This window comes from Panthera uncia, assembly GCF_023721935.1.
Source record: "Panthera uncia isolate 11264 chromosome C1 unlocalized genomic scaffold, Puncia_PCG_1.0 HiC_scaffold_4, whole genome shotgun sequence".
NCBI lineage: Eukaryota > Metazoa > Chordata > Mammalia > Carnivora > Felidae > Panthera > Panthera uncia.
Window position 1 is genome coordinate 20243341 of NW_026057585.1, and position 20202 is coordinate 20263542.

General features: G+C 38.3%; 1 protein-coding gene across 2 annotated transcripts; it reads right to left on the reverse strand.

The window, feature by feature from the left end:
- Positions 1-1917: 1917 nt before the first annotated feature.
- Positions 1918-19889, reverse strand: VCAM1 (vascular cell adhesion molecule 1). Of its 2 annotated transcripts, XM_049616716.1 has the most exons (9): positions 19693-19889; positions 18888-19163; positions 16333-16653; positions 14805-15071; positions 11157-11432; positions 8989-9309; positions 7848-8114; positions 6082-6348; positions 1918-2849 (listed from the first exon to the last, which is right to left on the reverse strand). In XM_049616716.1, the coding sequence occupies exons 1-9, from the start codon at positions 19781-19783 to the stop codon at positions 2689-2691; spliced, it is 2247 nt and encodes a 748-aa protein (XP_049472673.1). In that variant the 5' UTR covers positions 19784-19889; the 3' UTR covers positions 1918-2688. The 2 variants fall into 2 exon arrangements, with proteins under 2 accessions (XP_049472673.1, XP_049472674.1); XM_049616717.1 differs by lacking the exon at positions 6082-6348 and having other exon boundaries at positions 19693-19888.
- Positions 19890-20202: the final 313 nt, after the last annotated feature.

Consider the following 20202-nt stretch of genomic DNA (forward strand, 5'->3'; position numbering starts at 1 on the left):
AAAAGCCACCGCATACATTTTCTTTTTTTCAGGAGTGAAATTTTCATTATCATTATGGCTAAAATAAAAGGTATTTCAAAAGACATTACAAATGTCCCTTTTCTCTTTGCAGGGAAGAGTGGCTATTATAAAATCTTTGCAGAAACTACTTCCTAATGTTGGGATTAATTTAAATGTTTGATTGTTTTTGGTCTCTAGTTCTGTTAAAGTTGAGCAAGTAAAAGATAAAAAGAAGATCCCTAGGTCTTTGTTTAGCTTAATACAAAAAGATTCTCTAAATAAGTGACAAAAAATTACCCAAGGCACACATAAATTTTCAAAGAACCATTGTGCTTGAGATCTGGTAGGGACCTCAAAGTAGTCCCTACCTTTATTTGTAAATGATCTTCAGTTCTACTTCATAATTTCCCTATGTCATTCACCTAGAGCAGGAAAGATGATGGTATGGTTATCAGAGGTGAACTGTCCTGATTTTTTTTTCAACCTGTTAATTAGTCTTGGTTTGACTATCACGGTATCAGCGTAAAAGATGGCAACCTTGCCAGTCTCGGAAATTCAAAGAATGTTCTGGTTGCTGAGAACCAATACTACCAAAAGTCAGATTTGAACCTATTTCTAAGACAGTCAGACTATGAAATATTATGAGGGAAATGAAAGTTTGCCAATATCCTGAAAGTGCTTATGTACCTCCCCAAATCAACCGTTTGCTTCCTTCTCACCAGAATATTAGGCAAATGAATTAGTTCAAATTCAGATTTATAGACAATAGGAAGGATATCTACTTGAGAGGAAAAGCCCTGGCAGTTGCCTTCGATGCTTCACTGTCAGCCAGTCAGCCAGAAAAAAGTTGGAAGTAGTGTCTAATACAAACCACACCCCCTTCAGAGACCAGGAGTCAGATGAAAAATTCCCTTCTTCCCAAAGATCTGGCACCTACTCTCAAGGTGTAACACCTGTCTTCCTTACCTATCTTTGATCTCATTTCTGCCACTTGCCTTTAAAAATGCTCACAAACAAGATCAGGAAGAGGAGGTGGGACCTCTCTGGTTTCTAGGGGAGAAAGAATCACTGTTTTTTCCCCAGGTCATTATTGAACTTCTGGAGTAGATAATCCGACTCTTCCTAAAGGGATTTTTATAAGTGGCCTGGGCGACTGACAAGGGCTGGGGTTCAGTGAAGTCTCAGGTCATAGTTAGGCATCCTTCTGGAAAATAAACAAGGTTTACAGACAGTTCTTTATTAGAAGGCCCGTGAAGACAACTGACTTGACTTCTCTGCATGAGTGACCAGATGGGCTCTGGTGGGAATAGTAATGCTGCATCTCTTGGTCGTAGTGTTACGTACATACGTGTTTGCTTGTCACCCTTTGACATGTGCACATTCATCTGCATTCACTCTTTTTGTGTATTCCATTTTTTTTAATTGCAAAAAAAATTTCATTTCAGATCCCAAGGACACAAAATGAGACATTTAAATTCAACAGGATAGTATGTCTTAAAATACTTGACTTTTTATCAAGTTCCCATAATGACTATGATAGAGTAGTCTGAGGATTGTACTTCAAGTGCAATCTTTTATTATCTCTATGGGTTTGAACTCTATACTTTTGGAACTTGGCATTTTATTTATTTTTTTTTTAAATTTTTTTTTTCAACGTTTATTTATTTTTGGGACAGAGAGAGACAGAGCATGAACGGGGGAGGGGCAGAGAGAGAGGGAGACACAGAATCGGAAACAGGCTCCAGGCTCCGAGCCATCAGCCCAGAGCCTGACGCGGGGCTCGAACTCACGGACCGTGAGATCGTGACCTGGATGAAGTCGGACGCCTACCCGACTGCACCACCCAGGCGCCCCGTGGAACTTGGCATTTTAAACACCATGATTAAACGTGACAATTTACAGTAAATAAACACGCAATTCTTCCAATTCCAGATATCACTTTACTGTACAAAAAAAAATTCTAAACATTTACAAAAGAAAATCAAAAGACGTTGCATTTTTAGACCACATCAGAAAAGTTACACAAGAGTCTGATAAACAAACATCCTAAAACATTTCCGTACCATGCAAGTACCATCCAGAGAAATCCAGTCAACCATTATACCATAGGTTGAAGTGTTTAGTACCTGAAAGTGAACCCACTGCCCTCCTGATTTATCATTTGCCTATAAAAAGATAAAAGCTTGGCATCTTTACAAAACATGAAATTATTATCAATCAACTTTATGGAAATAAAATTTTGTTAAGGAAAAGAAAATATTAAAAAGGTGACATAGGTCAGCTGCCAGTCAATGTTAAATTTTCTTAAGATGCATTCAGTTATAACAATCAGCCCAGGCAACACTATTAAATTACTCTGAAGATATGACTACAGAGGGCTGCTATTCCAAGCCATCTTGCTATGGTATAATTTTATTTTACATATGTACACATCATGTTGTTGTATATACACATCAAGGAACTACTCCAGTCAACACATCTCAATGGTAGTGCCTATTTTTTAGGCAGAAAGTTTTCCTCTGGCTTCTTGCTCACAGCATGGGGCACAAGAAGCCATTTCTTTCCAAGAAGTCACTACATTCAGGGAAGTCTGGACTCTGAGCTTGTTGTTTTTCTCATGGAATGATGAGCAGTATTAAGAATGTGGACTGATAAATAGTGGCTCTGGTTGAACATTTCAAACATTAGCTACACCTTTGATTTCTGTGCTTCTACAAGACTGTATGACCCTTTCATGTTGGCTCTTCTAGCAAAGTAAATGATCATTCCAATGGCTGGTATTATTAAGGAAGATGAACAATAGAGCACGAGAAGTTCAGGAGAAAAATAGTCCTGGTAATTTCCTCTTCCTGGAAAATAACAAAATGGATGTAATTAATGTCTAGTACAAAAAGATTTTTTGATAGTAATAGTTACATATTTTATTCTAACAGTACAACTAGTTCTCTTAATAGGAATGAATCAAAGCAGTGATAAGGGCTAACAGGAACCAAATACACACTTCTTTCAATTATCCTGTTGGCTGTTGCTATGGCCATGATGGGTCTAAGACGACAGTTGTTGCGTCCAAATAGAATCAGGTTCAATTGTAGAATGGAAACAAGAGCATGACATTCTAGGACTCTTTTACAAAAGCAAGAATTGGAGAGGAGTGTTTGCTTTGGAAAATGCAAAAATCTATTGAAGAACTAGGACTCTGATGACCATGAACTGAAATAATTAACCAGTTCTCCAAGAAAAATCTTTGTAACATCTAAAGTGTAATCATTATAGTCAAACAGCATATACGATAGTAAAAAAAAAAATTCTTGCTGATGGCTCTTCCAGAGATATATAAAAAACTTTATGTTTTGTATCTCTGAAGTAGGACATCTTAATATATGTTATTCATCTTCAGCATTTATATCATCTCTTGATAAACTTAAGTTTTTTGGATAGTATATTTTAGTTTGAATGTTACTTACTCAGAGCATTCTTTGACCCACATCTTCCCCAGCTTAAATTAGGAACCCTGATATACTTTTACAACTCATTGCAATTTCCTTCTCATAGTTCTTATCACTGCTTGTAATTATACATTTATTTATATGATTATCTATTAACTTTGGTCTATAGGTTACATAAGACCACCTATCAATTTCTTTTTGGTCCACCACTGAATAGGTAGTAAATGACTCATTGCTTGGAGTAGTTGATACCCAATAAATATTTTTTGAATAATAATGCATTTCTTTCTACATGCTGTCACTTTGTCATTGCGTTGTAACTGGGTACGGAAGGTAATAGTTTACAAAAGCAAAAATTACTACTTTCTAATCTAAAAATCATGTGATCACTGCAATACTATTTAACACTTAACCTTATAAGAACATCTGAGAAAGATAGAGTGGCATTTACTACAGGCTCATCTCTATCTATACTAATGTTTGCCCGGAATCATATGACCCCACAAGTATTAAATTTCTGAAAGTAGCATGTATGTTTTCTGTCTTTGAAGAAATCTGACTTTGGCGATTACTACATTCCTTCTAGAAGTTTCTAATCACTGGAGGTCAACTAAGTAAAACAGGATCATGATAATCAGATGATGGGAAGTTGATCTTTTCAAATTATTGATGATAAAAGCACTTAGCCCTAAATATAATGATAACTGCCTCATTTTTCTACTTTTCCCTATTAGAGTAGAACTAGTCAAAGTGTAATATTTTAATGGGATGTCCATCATAACTATGGTTAGGCATCAATATTGACAATATGATGGACAATGGTATTTATACTCCTATTGCTTTCTTTTCAACTTAATAAATACTATCTTTTGCTTTTAGTTTTTCCTTGAGACATCTGCAGTCAAACACAAATTTGCTGTTGAGTCGGTTACCAGGGCAACCTTCAAACACTATTTTCATTAGCTGTATAAACACTGAAAATCCTAAAGACTCCCAACCATTCCTATATCACTGGAATACATTCAAGCCAAAACAAGACAAAACAAAATTAATTTTAAAATGCAGCTACACAGAAAGGTAAGCTAATTCAAATACCAAGGAAAAATGTCAAATTTTTGTCTTCATTCATTTGCAGTTACTTTAAACCATAGTTTGGGGGCCTGAATTTCTTAGCTGAGTGCCTAAAGTGCTTGGATAGTTCATGTAAGTAATGAGTGAAAAATGGCAAATATGTAAGTCACTAATTTAATAAAACAATTAGAAAAGACAAGGTGTGAGAGAGAGTTAAAAAGTAGAGAAAGGGCTTTGATATGTCTTTAAAAGAGAATCATTAACTACAAACAGAATCACAAAAATGTTAGGAGTCTAAGTTTCCAGGGCTAGGCTTAATTAAAAGTGGACTAGAGGCATCAAAGATTAAAAGAAATAGGAATGAGTGGACTTCATCCTACTCATAACTGAGATCTCAATCCATCCAGAATCATCCCCAACCTCATTAGAAGCACTGATTACATACACCCCCGTGTCATTTTGAGTGACATGACACAAGGCAAATGTTCCATTCTTTGAGCACATGGTAATTTCTTTGGCCAGATCAACTCTTTTCAGGATAATCACTGCAGGTGGATGACTATAAGTTTTACAGGTAATCATGGTATTTTCCCATTCTTTAACACTTCTAGATAGATGTATTGTTATGGTACTGTGACAACAGAAAACATATGGTAAGCCTTGAAATGTCGAGAAATTTGGCCAGATGAGCAACAATTTTACCCATTTTCTGACATAAGTTCAAATTTTCTTCACACTGACCCGTGGTTGCAAACTGATAGCCAAGTGCCACAGGCTCCAAGACTTGCATTTGTTTGCTCCAAGTCTGGCTCCCAACACACAGTGAGAACTCATTAGCACACAAGGCATGGAGACTAATTAGTACAGGCTAACATATTCTGCTTTCACCAATAAGATCAGCAGATCCTACCAGACATTCACAAGAGGGGGTAGGAAATGGAAGGGCCCCCGAAGTTTCTCGGCTGAGGCTGTTGCTCTGCACCCCCACCCACTATCAGAATACGGTAGGATGGACAAGGGCTTGGATCTTTAGGAAGGCAATTCTATAGTCTAGAGATTCTCTTATGTTGTTCAGCATCAAGATTGGCACTCTTAATTGTTATCTTGAAGGGAGTCAATCCAGAAAATACACAGTTACTCCATGTCCAGAGAATAGCGTTCTCTTGTGATAGGAGTGACAATCTGGATAGAAACTTTCGTCTTCCATGTGCCAATCCTACTTCTTTAGTTTCCTTATAACCTCCAGGGAAAGGCTTTAGAAGTATGTTTAAATGCTTAGGAAACGCAAGACTTCAGAGACCAATGATGAATTGTCAACTCTCAGAAAAGCAAATGGGAATTCTGTACTCACTAATGACTAATGTCAACTTCCTGGCTAAACTCCATAGGATAGGGCAGCTGTGCATGATTATTTTAGGAAACACTGAGCAATAACCACAATCAACATGGAATTCAGGTCCATTTTGCCAACTCATTCACCTAATCCTAGAAAATCTTTACAATCCATCTAACCTCTGACAACTGTAAAAAATAATCAAAAAATAAAAACAAAACTCTAACTAACCTTTAACATCAAGGGTTAAACTTCTTAATTGCAAGCCAACCTCATTTTTAGATTCACATTCGTACACTCCAGCGTCCTCTAACTGGACCTTGTGGATGGTATATGCACCATCTCTGGACTGTAGCACTGTGTCTCCCATCTCTGCTTTTTTCTTCAGGATTATCCAAGTTTTGGGAACATTTCCACATGTACAGGAGATAATAACAGTGTCTCCTTCCTTGACACTCTCAGAAGGAAAAGCTGTAAGTTGTATGTCTTTCGGAGCAACTGTAAAGAGAATTTAAAATGCACCTCTGACTGGGTGAAATATAAACCAATTCCATATTAATTTAATGACAGCAACAATTAGCTGTCAAGGAACTATTTGTGCTTACTGTTTGCATTAAGTGTTTACAGAGGCAAGCAAAGAAGTCAAGCATTGACTGTTTTTTTTTGTAAATGACCGTGTCTTTAATTTATTTATTTTGGATGTTTATTTTTGAGACAGAGAGGCAGAGTGCAAGCAGGGGAGGGGCAGAGAGAGAGGGAGACACAGAAACCAAAGCAGGCTCCAGGCCCTGAGCTGTCAGCACAGAGTCTGACGCAGGGCTTGAACCCACGACCCTCGAGATCACAACCTCAGCCAAAGTCAGACCTTTAACCTACTAAGCCACCCAGGTGCCCACATAAATAGCCATGTTTTTAACGAGAGAATACGTGTCTATACTTCTCTCATGTCTCTAAATCTAATTCTTTACCCAGACTAGTCAAAAAATGGTGTTTGATAAACAGCAACAGAATTCAAACGTGAAAAAAAATTTTTTTTGTCACAATGTTGTGCAGTTTTTCCTTGAAGTACAAAAGTCTTTACAGGCTTCTGAGTTTGGGTTGGATTTTCCTGGATCAAGTTGTACAGAGATGGCTTTATTACTATTCTAACAACCACGACTATTATTCACTAAGTGCCAGGCACTGGGCTAAGTATTTAAAGTACATCATCGCTATTAATACACAGCCCATGGAAGAAGGTATCATATCACCATTTTATAAGTGAGATTTCCATCTATTTTTGTGACTTGATTTGAGATTCTTTCCCCGACAAGAGCTATAGTACCATGACATCTATCCTAAAGACTTTTTTTAAAGTTGTGCATTGCCCTTCCTTCCAAGGTCGTTTCTTTAAAATACAAATGATCACCGAGATGAGGTAACAAGAAAGTCACTAATGCCTTAGTGAAAATAATACCAAGGAATAAGACAGGAAATGACAGCTCCAGGAAGGAAAAAAAAAAAAAAGGAACTTGTATGCCCAAAGTTGATGAACCAGAGGGCATGGTCACTGCTACTCAACCTCAAAATTTACAAAAGGCTTACGTGCCTTCTTGGGCTTCTAAGCAAATACTAGTATGTGCCTTGTGAGATTACCACTCAGAGTCCAATTCAGTACATATGGTGGCGTTAACCTTAGCTAATTTCCAAATACATACATACCTCTTCCTACCCTTATTTCACACCATAACCGGTGCCGGCATTAGAAACTCCTGGCACCGTTCCCACAGCCAGCATTCCGCTGGAGGTTAAAAGAATTTTAGGATAACTGACGTGGAATTGTTTATGAGGAAGTTCCATTCCAGGAACTTTCCAAGCATAGAAAACACCATGGGCTCTTCAAAACCCTCAATATATGTTTTTAGTAAAAGTGTTGGTTTCAGAGAGGGCTTTGTTGAAAACCGGTGACAACCAAAATAATACTAGTGAAAATAACTCATTAATCACGTTTTACTTACCTTGGATAATTAATTCGACTTCTTTTCTGTCTATTCCAGCCTGGTTAATCCCTTCACACACATAAACACCAGAGTCTTCCATTTTTGTAGAAGTTAAGGTGAGGGTTGAATTTTCAGAAAGAGGCTGTAGATGCCCATTGTTTAGCTGCCTGCTCCAGAGGATTTTTGGAGCTGGAAGGCCATTGCTGGAGCATGTCATATTCACAGAACTACCTTCCTCCAGGATGGAGGAGGGGCTGACTAAGATGGTTGTATCCCTGGGGGCAACTGAAAAGGCAGGAACACTTGTCAGCTTGACCCTTTATACCCTGAGCTCCAAAAAAGTTTTAATAATGTGGCAAAACTGAGCTATGGTTCAATGGATTGGAACAGTTTATTAATGTTGATACCCTTACCAAAGGCGGATTTCTGTCCCCGTTTACTTAAGCAAGTATAGAATGATAGAGAGTAGAATATGAACCCAGCATGGGTATTTTCTAATAGAAATAAGTTCTGTAGAAAGTCCCTGACTACCTAAGAATGGATGATCACTGATAGTGTGTATCAACATTTATGTACGTTAAACATGACCAAAAATTATCTGACTCTCCTACGAGAAGGTGTTTATTTCTCCACCCCTTGAACCTGGCTGGCCTTGTGACTCACTCTGACCAATGTAACATGGAAGAAGTAACACCATAGGACTTCTAGGCTTGAGTCTCAAAGGCCTCCTTTCTTTATCACTCTTTCAAAATGCTGCACTGTGGTGACTAAGCCTGTGCTCCTTTCCTTCAGGATGAAACAGCATGTGGAGAAAGGGAGGCCCAGAACCCCCAGAGAGGCCCCAGATATATGAGTGAGTCCATCTGGGACCAGCCATGCCCTGCTGACCTGCCAATGACTGAAAATGCATGAGTGAGTTCATCTGGTACCACAGTGAGCAGATGAAACTTTCTCGAATTGCCAGCTCATAGAATCATAAGATAAAAAATGATTGCTGTCTTAAGTGTTGGGAGTGGTTTGTTATAATTATTTTAAAATTTCTTTTCCAGTTATTTTTTTTTCCACAGAGGTTTCAACTATTAACCTCATGTTAACTATTCCCCGGCAAACGTGATAAGAAGCCCATATTCAGGTGCGGATACATCACACATGTACTTACCATTAACATAAAGTGTCTGTGTACTCTGCCTTTGTTTGGGTTCAAATTCCATTTCATCAATATGTAACTTAGCCAGACAAACAAGAACTGTTCCAGTATCTTCAGTGGTGGGGATGAAGGTCATGTCCAAACTCTCAGTCTCTAGATACTTCTTGTCGATGTTCTCCAGAAAATTTTTATTCCCTATAATACTCTCCCCCTTAAGTAATTCAATCTCCAGCCGGTCAGAAGGATACACATTAGGAACCCGGCAGCTTACAGTCACTGGGTTTCCATTCACTGGCAGACCACTCATCTCAATCTCTGGATCTCTAGGGAATGCTGCAAATATCATAGAAAAAGGATGTTTATATGTGACATTCAAAGGAAAAATGTAACTATTAAATGCAAGGGTCTCAAAATGACATTTTTAACTCACGTGGGGTAGAGTGATCACCAATGTATAAATAATGCCATCGAGTATAAACATTTGTGATATTAAATATAAACAAAAATACTTAGCACTTGAACTAATCAAGAAATAAATATACTTCCTAATTTTCTCTTCTTAGTGATGCAGTCTTTCTGACAGCCCTGGACTGATCTTTTTCAAGGAACATGAGTTTCCACCATCTTATTTCTAGCTATGTATTTTAAATGTTTATTTCCCGTGCTGTATTGAATGTTAACTATGGGTTAATCCCTTAATATTTATTATCTCAGTCTTCAAAACAGCCTGATAAAATAGGTATTAGTGAACATATTTTACAGGTGGGAAAACTTACAGAGAACTTATTTTACAGCTAGGAAAACTTACAAACCTGATAGAAGCTCAGAGACCATCATTAGGCATCATATCTATGTTAAGTCACTGAGTTGAGATCAGAACCCACATCTCTCTGAGCTTGAAACCCAGAGAGTTGTGAAGCCTCTGGGTATCAAATAAGACCCACAGTGCAGTTCTCAATTTAGACATTTTCATTTCCAATGGCCAAGTTTAGATACCAAATTTTAAGTATTTCTCAGGCAATACTTGCAGTTAACAAAAAACTATGAGCTTTACATTCTGAATAATATGTATAATGCATCTTAGGCCAACCAATAAAAATAAGACTAAAATAGCAAGAGCAAGAGTAATGCTAAAAAGTTTTTTTCTTACGCAAAATGTTGTTAAAGTGATACATTCTCACCTATTTCCATATTGCAGTAAGACTGTACTGCTGGTTCTCATTTCTGCTGGGAATGTGCCTACATCAGCAGATCTTGGACTCCACGTAATATGATAACACAACAAAATTCACCCTTATTTTGAGACATTCAAATCCCTTTACAGACATACTCTAACTCATGCTGAACAAAATCCTGATAGGTAACACAAGTTTGGGCAGGTTTTCTGGTAGAGAATGTTCTATTTTTCTCTTGAATTCTGCTGAATAACACAAGCCAGAATAACTCTCTCAACGTAATCAATTTTCAGAGCACTTTGAATATTTTGTCCCTCATTCATTATACAATGAAGAATTCTAGCAATGTCAAATTCATAGAGGTTCGAGGTTGTAGAGGCTCTTCATTAAGGTGACAGGAACAGCAAGAAAGAGTATGGTGGGTGTATGTAGTGTAAATCAGTATTAAGATCTCGTGCTAAGTCCTGGCTCTGCTTTTCGTCTGAGCTGCTGCCACGGGCCATTCCCTATGGCCAATATTACTACCTATTTTCATTTTTGGCTTTGTCTTGCTCCCCACTGCCTCATTTTTTCCCATCCTGCCAATCAACTTTCCAAATGTGCCTTCAAAACAGTAGGCTTGGGCCTCACTCTCTGTTCAAAGAGCTGGGCAGTCATCTGAATGGGACTTGACTCCTCTCCTTGCTCACTATCACCTCTGGAATACCCCCTATACACAGAGGCGATGGGAAGCAGTGAACGTGGAGTGTGTTCAAGTGCATGACGACAGAGTATTGACAAAACACAAAGTAAGGACTGTGGATACTGTGTACATGCATAATATATACTTAGGATTTAGGCAATTAGGTTGCATCAAAAATTCCGGTCCAGAGATTTAGGAACAATTCACAATGCTAAGTTCCCTTTCTAAACACATGGATCGCATTGTTTATCATACTTGCATTCTGTTTCTTTCAATAGAATTGAGGGGGAAAAAAACAGCAAACAATTCTGAAAACCACTTACAGTAGAGGTCCACTTTAATTCCCTTTTCCACTTTCTTACGGCCACAGGTTACAGTGCACAGATAAGAATGTTCATTCTCAAAACCCACAGGGCTCAGGGTCAGCGTGGACTTGCTCCCTTCAGTCTTCACCTTCCCACTCAGAGGCCTGTCTACCTGGGTTCTCCAAGTGAAAGATGGGGACTCACAGCCTGTGACACCACATGTCAACACAACTGAGTCACCAATCTGAGCAACAATCTGGGGCCCGGGGGAGATCTCAACAGTGAATGGTTTCTCTGGAGGAAAAAGAACAAGACAAAAAGAAGGTAAGATTCTTTTCTTCCTTCACCACATTCCAATATATGGTCTTTTTTTCTCATCTCTTTACAGCTAACACCTGTGCAAGAAAATATCACTCCTTTGTACCTTGGGACGATCCTGAAAGGCATTTTTAAAGAATGAACCCACAAGAGTTCATTGAGTCATTCATTTAACAGAATGAATGTGGATTAAGACTTGTTAGCACAGAAGCTGACATCTTTTCACGACACTAATTCAGTCTCTGCTCAATTGTAGTTTATCACATCCCTGCAGTAGTGGACAACGGCTCAAATAATTTAAGAGGTTCTAGTGTATAAGCATTGTGTAAGCCACTCTGCATATATTATCTCATTTAATCCTCACAACTTCATGAAATGCTACCGTTAATTCTTCTCTTTCACTTCCTCTTGCTTCTTCTCTTTCTTTTCCTCTTCTTTCTCCCATCCTCTTCCTCCTCCTCGTCCTCTTCCTCCTCCTCTTTCTCCTTAAGGAAACCTAGGCTCAGAAATGCTAGATAACTTTATCTAGTTTGCAGTGGCAAAACTAGGACTTGAAGCCAGGTGGGTCTGACTTGAGACCCTAGCTTTTCAGTTGCTTCAACAACTGAATCAAATCATCCTCACGAGGAGATAAAACAAGATCTAAGAGAGGTTGTGAAAGCAGCTACAAAAATATGTCTTCTGATTAGATGCCATACCCATAATGGACCTGTGCTTAGAGTTTCTGTGCCAACAATATAGTTATACCATTGAAAGCACACAGAATCACATTGAGAGCAAAGCCAAAATCTAAACATGAAAATGACACACAAACCACCTCTAGAATTTGTTTGATGAAATACAAAACTACTTTGAATTAATTCAGGGGTTGAAAACTGAGATCGGAGGACAGAGTCCTAAGTCTCAAATATCCAGAAAAGCTCTTTGGCTGCCAGTCCTATCCCTGCCGGACACACAGTCTGCGTTGGGATCCTTCCTGTCTGGGGAGAAAGGGAATTTCAAATCTCCACTCCCTGTTCCCTGAAGAAACTGGGAGTGTTTGGACAATCCCGAGAGTGACAGTTGAGACTCCACAGAAAATCACTAAAATTGTTCCTGTAAGTAGCAGACTGGAGAGGGAGGAAAGAATTCTCAACATAGAAGTCATCCAAATACACCACATTTTGCAAGGTTCTCATCTGTGCCAAGAGAAGTTATTCTTCTGTTCGGTTTGTCTCACTGTGACATTGTAGTATCTTCCAAAGAAGGCTTTCCTCAAATTACCTCAATACACTGATATGCTATTAGATTTTGAAAAAGATCACCGAGAACAGTAAGCAGAGTTTCTGAATTCCTCATATGCTAGTGTGAGAAAAGGGAACTTGAAAATAGACCCACTTCCTGCCTGTGAAGTGTTCTCAGACCATTTTTTTTCCAGTGGCTGCGTATATTACCAGGCGAACACTTTTCCCCTGTGGAGTAGTTCTTAGGTCACTGAAAGGTCTTTTCAAAGTTCGATTCTCTCTTCAGTACTTAAGGTGGTTAGTATCCTGTGTTGCAAAATTCAAAACAACCCTCCCTAACCCCACAGGGCATTTTCTTTTTATGCTGAAATGGGATCTAATTTATTACGGGTGGAATTTTCTCAGGATGGGTGATTAGTTGCATATGATTTTATTAGTGTAATACTTTCTTGGTCTCTTGAGAATGGTAACCTAACACCCAACTGAGTTAATCTATTGATGGTGAGTTCCAATTTTATTTTTTTAATCATCACGTTTAGATCATATTTTCATATTTTAAAATTTTGTGTTGTTCATGTTTATAGTTTATGCAACTGGCATATACTGGGCACCTATTTTGTGGCAGACACCCAAATATTAAAATACACACACACATGCACACGATTCTTGACTTAAAGTTTAATGGAAAGCCACATTTAAATAAATACATTATTTTGGCTCTTACTAAAGTATGTTTAAATTATCACTTACATGCCTGCCTTTCCTCCCTACATTATAAGCTCTTCAAGGGCCGCCATAACTTTTTCATGTCTGCCCCCACAGCACCAAGCACAATTCTTGGATTCTTGGACAAGGGCTCTTAATTAATGTATGCTGACCTAACAGAGGTACATAAACTTCGATAAGAAGTGTTGAATGTAGAAAAAGGGAGGAATAGCCAGATTTGCCTAACACAATCTGGAATTGGAAGGCTGACATGAACTTTGTCTTGGAGAATGGCTATGACTTTGCCAGGTGAAGGAATGGTGCTCCAGGCAGAAGGAACAACATGGACACCACCGAAGCTATAAAGGTAGTTTCTGACCAGATTATAAAGAGTTTTATTTTAAATGTGAATTTTAATTTACATGCAATTAGGGCTTGGTTGAAGTCATATATAATGAGCACTTTTTTTGTTTGAGGTATATACTCTGGTAGCATTGCACAGGATTGATTGTCTTGAGGTCAGAATGATAGCAGGATGACCATCTGAAGACAATTTAGCTATTTAGTTGAAAAGTCATGGAGTTTTAGATTAAAATGGGCTTGTATTAAAATCACAGTCAATGCCACTAGCGAGTGATCTGACCTAGGCAAATTATGAACTATGCTTAACCCCAGTTTTTATTCACCTCATAAGGTAGTGGTAAAGGCTATGAAGACAACATAGATAAAGTGGAAAGTAGAATTCCCAGCAAATATCAGGTGTATGATCTGTAGGAGCCTCTATTAATTTCTATGAGACAATATGCTCTCATCTATAAAATGAGTATAAAATACCTACTGTTTAGTTAATTTTTGAAGATTATAGCTAACATATGTAAAGCGTCTAGCATACAGCTGGTGTTCAATGAATGCCGTTATTTAAAAACATCTTGCAAGAGTCCAAGTCAGAGGTGATAAATTAAGGCAATGGCAAGAGGGTTGAAAAAAAAAAAGAGCTCAAATTCTAAGGATTATTCTGAAGAAGAATGGACAGGATTTGGTGATATGGAATGGCAACATGAATTTAGGAGTAAGCAGAGTATGGTGGCCCAAATACTAAGAGTCCAGAGTGAGTAGAGATGAGGACAGATGTGGTAACCTGAGAATACTAATATTCAAGGGGCGGGAGGAAAAGAGAAAGCCAAAGAAGGAAGCAGGGAAGGAATGGTGAGAGATGGAAAAGAATCAGAAAAGCAGAGCCATGGGAGGAAAGACTTCTGAGAAGTCTGAGCAAGATGAACATACAATTGTGCTAAAGTACATGACATCAGATGGGTCATCAATAAAACCTAAGGAAGCGATTTTGGCATTGAAGCTGTTTCACTATTGCACAAACCCCAATCAAGGCACATTTACCATTCATTTTTCACAGATTACTTACCTTGAACAATTAATTCCACCTCTTTTCCATTTTTCCCAACTTGATTGACTCCTTCACACACATAAATTCCAGAATCTTCTGTCCTCATAGCAATTAAAGTGAGAGTTGAGTTCCCAGAAAGGAGCTGTAGATTCCCATTATCTAATTTTTTGCTCCAGAAAATCTGTGGAGCTGGTAGACCTTCACTGGAGCATGTCATTGTCACAGAACCACCTTCCTGCAGCCTTGTGGAGGGATTCACAGAGATAACTGTGTTCTTGGGTGAGACTGAAAAGGCAGGGCACAACATTAGTAACTGCTAGGCATCATCTTGATCCCACAAGGATAACGTATTTCTCTGCAAGTCTGTATTTACATGCTTTCACAAATTTGACAAACTTAATCTGCCAAATTAGTGTAAAATTAGTACTGTGTGGTCACAAAAGTCAGTCGATCCAATTTCTGACTAATCTGATTGAGGTACTTTTTTTGGTGCTTGGTGTTTTCAGAGGGCCCTAGATACTAAGAAATTAAGAAAGACCCTTAGAATAATGTGGTTCAATCTCCCAGATAAGGTAGCAGTCCTATCTTAGAATACTTGACAAGTGCTCATATAAGTTGGTGTCAACACTTCTGCTTGAGGGAATCACTGCCTTAAAAAGCAGTCCTTTTGATTTGGAACAGCTCTAGTTACTAGAACAATTGAGCTGAAACCTTCCTCTTTGTAAGTAAATTTCATGCAGTGGCCAGAGTTCAGTCCTTCACTGTTACAGAATAAATCAAATCCCTTTTCCACATGTCTTTCAAATACTTAATGATAGCTCTCTTTTCCCAGTTTTGTATTCTCGAGGAAAAATATCCCCTGTATTGACTACTCTTTTCAAAATATTGATAAATGCCTTCCCCTCTCATTCTCTTTCAGCTAAACATGCTATAGTTGGCAGTACTCCTTTTAAATGTAGTGTCCAAAGAAAAATACAGCATTTGGGTCTAGAACGGAGTACAGTGAGTCCACTCCTACACAATTCTGGGACTACAAGCTTGCCTCAAGTCCCCCACAGTTTCAGCGAATGTGGAGGTAATCATCTCCACTCTCCTGCCCAAAGCATATATGTGTGAGCACATGCATATGTGTGTACACACACACACACACACACACACACACACACAGAACAAGCGCTCACCTTGTAAAATCTCTATAACTTAATATTTCAAGGTATGTTACAAGAACTTATAATTTAAAACATTTTATCTTCTGAGCCTACTACATACTACCCAGGTGGTATTATTACTCTCTTTGATAGACTGGGAAATAAATAAATTAAGCAACCCAAGTTCACACAGTTAATGGAGCCAGAAGTCTTCTCAATCCAAATCCAATGCTCTTTTCATTGAATTATCCTGTTGACAAATATTGTGCTCTCAATGAATAAAAATGGAGTAAAAACTATAAACAAATGCCTTCCTGACTTTAGCTGCTAAGTTTAATGCTGTATACATCCAAGACTGAATTCCCATAAAGACGAGACTACATCACCCAAGTACTTACTGTAGACTTGCAGTTTTTTCGTAGTCTCCCTTTCTTTGGGCTTAAAGTCAATTTCATCAATGTGTAATTTTGCTTGGCAAACAAGAGCTTTCCCAATATCTTCATTGGTAGGAGTGAAGGTTACCTCCAAACTCTTGGTTTCCAGGGACTTTCTTTCCATAGGTTCTACAAAGTCCTTATTCTGTAAGAGATGGTTGCCTTTCAGCAAATTCATCTCCAGCCTGTCAAATGGATAAACATCAGGGACCAAGCATGTGACTGTGACTGGCTTCCCAACTTCCAGGGGGCCACTCAGACGGATCTCTGGGTCCTTAGGGAAAGCTGCAAAGGTCAAACAAATACACATGAGCAGGCTTTCTGTTCATGTAATATAATGTCTTTGATTCAATGCAATGCAAACCAAGTCTAATGTTTCTGTTAATACAGTCTTAATTCATTGTTTAAATAGCCTTTCATGGTTTGGGGTGGGTTCACGAATCAGAATCAATCACCCTTTAGAGTTCTTCAGCTGTGAGCCTGCATGTACTAAGGGTTGCATATTATTAGAGTAAAAGAAGAGAGAAGAAATTGATGTTTATTGAATACTTACATATGCCCATCACTGTGCTAGTCATTAAATATAAAGGATTTTATTTTAACTCTAACACATAGAGACCACATTTCACAGGTATGAAAACATAGCCTTAGCACATTTGCATAACTTGCCTGAGGCCACACAGCTCAGAAATGGCAAGTCTGGGATTTAAACTCAGTACTTTTATTATTCTGTACTGCTACTGAAGATTTACATTATACCACATTCTCTTAGAGCAGACATAAGTCCACTTTATAGATAAGAAAACTGAGGCTCAGAATGTCATGGCAAAGAACAGTTATTGAGCAACACATGCTAAGAAAGGAAAAGAGCAATGTTAAATAATTGGCTTCTGAAAATAATGCCTCTGACCAGAATTCATCCACCAGGAAGGTCTAGTATTTAAATTCTGGAAGGCAGATTTGCCTCTTGAAATGCTTAACTCAATATCCTAACCAGCACACCACTTGAACCTTTCAGTGCCAAGGGAACGTGCTATTTCAGTCAGCTGTTGCTTCCTTTGCAAGGGCTACCTTTTCATTACAAACTGTCATGATGGTAACACATCGGCTGGATTCAGGACTCTGTGTAATAAGGACACAAAGGTCCCAGCTCTGGAGAATATTACAATCAAATGTGGAATGGAGACACGATTGTTCAACATAATGAGAGCCAGATATTTTTGAAGGAAAAAAACCTCCAGAAAGATAATTAAAGCCAGAAGCGTCTTTATTTCTCTTTTTTAAATCTTCAACTATTTGATACTTGAGAGCAAAGGCAAAGGAATCGGAAATGCTTTGCTGGGTGGAAGAACCAGTATTTTTAATTTTTCCACCAATAATTTCTATCCCTCCTGTTCTGTAAGAAATGTGCCCGTAACCCACAAGGTTTGCTGTCAGGTAATACAAGAACTTGTTACTTTCCCCTGTATTTACATAAGGGGGCCTTTCAAGGAGCTCAGGAGGCTGCACAAACAATGCATGTACAACCAGCATAATTGAAAGCAGCCGGCCAAGCACAGTTTCTTGGGCCACATTAGCAACACATGGGGCTTACTGAAGAATCAATTACAGATACTGGGCAAGACTGAGCTCCGCCATAGCAGAAGGGAACCAAAATAATTATAAGATAATCAGATGGGATCTTCATGAAGAGATGGCCATAAAGGTTTCCAGGGTTTGGTTTGGTTTGGTTTGGTTTGGTTTTCTGAAAGAGTAGTCGTCAGCAACCAAAGGCAAGATTTTTATTTCAGGTTGGCTTTTAACTCCTCTTGCTAACTTTATACGCTGGATTGAGAATGGACTGAGATGCAGTTTGGTAGAATGGCAACCTAGGGGTGTTTATTAACATGCATCAGATAACTCTAATCCATTACACAAATTATCCTGAGGTTGAGTGGTTGAGCATTAAGGCTTAATGGCACCAAAAACAAAAACAACCCTCCTAAATTTATCTATACCAAAGTCAAAGGAGTGAAATGTTTGCAGATACTTTTCTTAAGTCAAAGGGAAAACTTGTACTGAAGCCTATTACTAAATTATAGATCTCCTACTTAAGCTGATTTTAAGCACAAAATTGTGTAAGAATAAAAAAGTGGAAAATCCCTGAAGAATGGAATTCATAAATCATTTGGATGTATGACCAAGTAAACATGTGAGGATATAATCAAATAGAAATTGCTGAAAAATACAATTAAAAAACTTCAGAGAGCTTCATTTTATGGCTAAGAAAAGAAAAACCCAGAGGTTGTGTCTTACCCATGGTCACTATGTTTGTGGCAGTTAGAATAAAGACCAAGGTGTGGGTTCCTTTTCTAGAGCTAGATTCAGCTGCCTCTAACTTTCTTGGTGCAGTATGTCCTCTAGCCAAGAATCTGTACATGAATATCCTTTGATTTTTTTTTTCTTTTAAAACTATCCATTAAAGAAACTTAACTTAAAGCAAAATTAAGAGAAAATCAAAGATTCTCTGTAGTACTCACAGTAAATCTCCACCTGAATCCCTTTTTCCCGTTTCTCAGATCCGCAAATCGCTGTGCACAGGTAAGAGTATTCATTCCTGAAACCAACGGGATCCATGGTCAGCGTGGAATTGGACCCCTCATTTCTCACCTGCCCATTCAGTGGACTATCTAAATGGGTTCTCCAAGAGAAAGATGGGGGCTCACAGCCTGTTGTCCTGCAAGTCAGTGAAACGACATCACCAATCTGAGCAACAATTTTGTTTTCAGGGAAGGTCTCTATTTTAAAAGCTTGAGCTGTGAAGGCAAAAAAGAGAAAAGCAAACTTTGTTTAGTATTCTGCTCCTTCTCCTCTGTCCTAGTATAATGTCCAAAATACAGTCTGGCTGATCTGTTTCCTAAATTTTAAACTAACTGCAAGAAGCCAAAAATAATTGGAGTCACTGCCAAAGGTGTTAGAATCTTGGAGAAGTGTCAGTTCCAACCTTGATGCCCATTTATCAAAATTATTTTGTTATTTGCTAAGCTTAAGATCATTATCAAGTACAGGAAACTGAAGAGATAGACCTTACTAGAGATAAATCCAATTATTTACTTGACATTGGAAAAATATATCTGAAAAACATCAATTTGCAGCTCCAACTATGACAATACAATGGTACATAGCAATACTCAATAGCACATTACATGTTATGTTAAATTAAGTTTTTCCACTGCTTAAAAATCCTAGTGCCTTTCTTTATTACCATAGCAAAACTGACTGAAGCCAAAATCAGGGCTGAAATGGAATGTGAGCATTTGGAACAGATCAAAGAGAAGAACTTACAAATTGTAAACACCATGCAAAGTATATTTGAAGCTCCAAAGATCACAAACATCTTCCTAGGCATTTTTAGTTGTCGCTGTGATGAGAACATGATGGTCCCAAAACTCTTCTTTCTGTCCCACCTGAAAATGCCCTGGAAGAGGCTTTAGCTCCTAAAGCCAGTGAGGCTCAGTGAGGAGTGAAATAGAAAGTCTGCTCTTTATAAAGGGTCTTGTTGCAGAGGCACAGAGGCGGAGGGAAATCCCTTCAAGGGGAAACCCGGAGCAGAGCCAGAAAAAAAGTTTCACTGACACCCAGCCAAGTCCAGTTTTAACCCCTTCATTTGCTCTCATTGCTAAAGCTACTCTCTCTGCCACAGAAAACTGAAACACTTCCAAGGTGATAAAATTAAAGCTTTTCCTCGTTTTCAGTCCAAAAGGATATCTTTGCAAGGTAATGTGCATTTCAGAATAATGCTCATTTCAGAATAAAGAAAAAGCCAGAGAGAGAAAGGGAGGGCAACAGAGACAG

Excerpts from the sequence above, each read along its gene's own strand:
- VCAM1 (XM_049616716.1), bottom strand. The coding sequence starts at position 19,783 with ATGTTCTCATCACAGCGACAACTAAAAATGCCTAGGAAGATGTTTGTG. Across the intron at positions 6,349-7,847 it reads AGTCGAATTAATTATCCAAG|TTGCTCCGAAAGACATACAA; the intron begins GTAAGTAAAACG and ends TTCTCTTTACAG. Across the intron at positions 2,850-6,081 it reads TTTAACCCTTGATGTTAAAG|GAAGAGGAAATTACCAGGAC; the intron begins GTTAGTTAGAGT and ends GTTATTTTCCAG.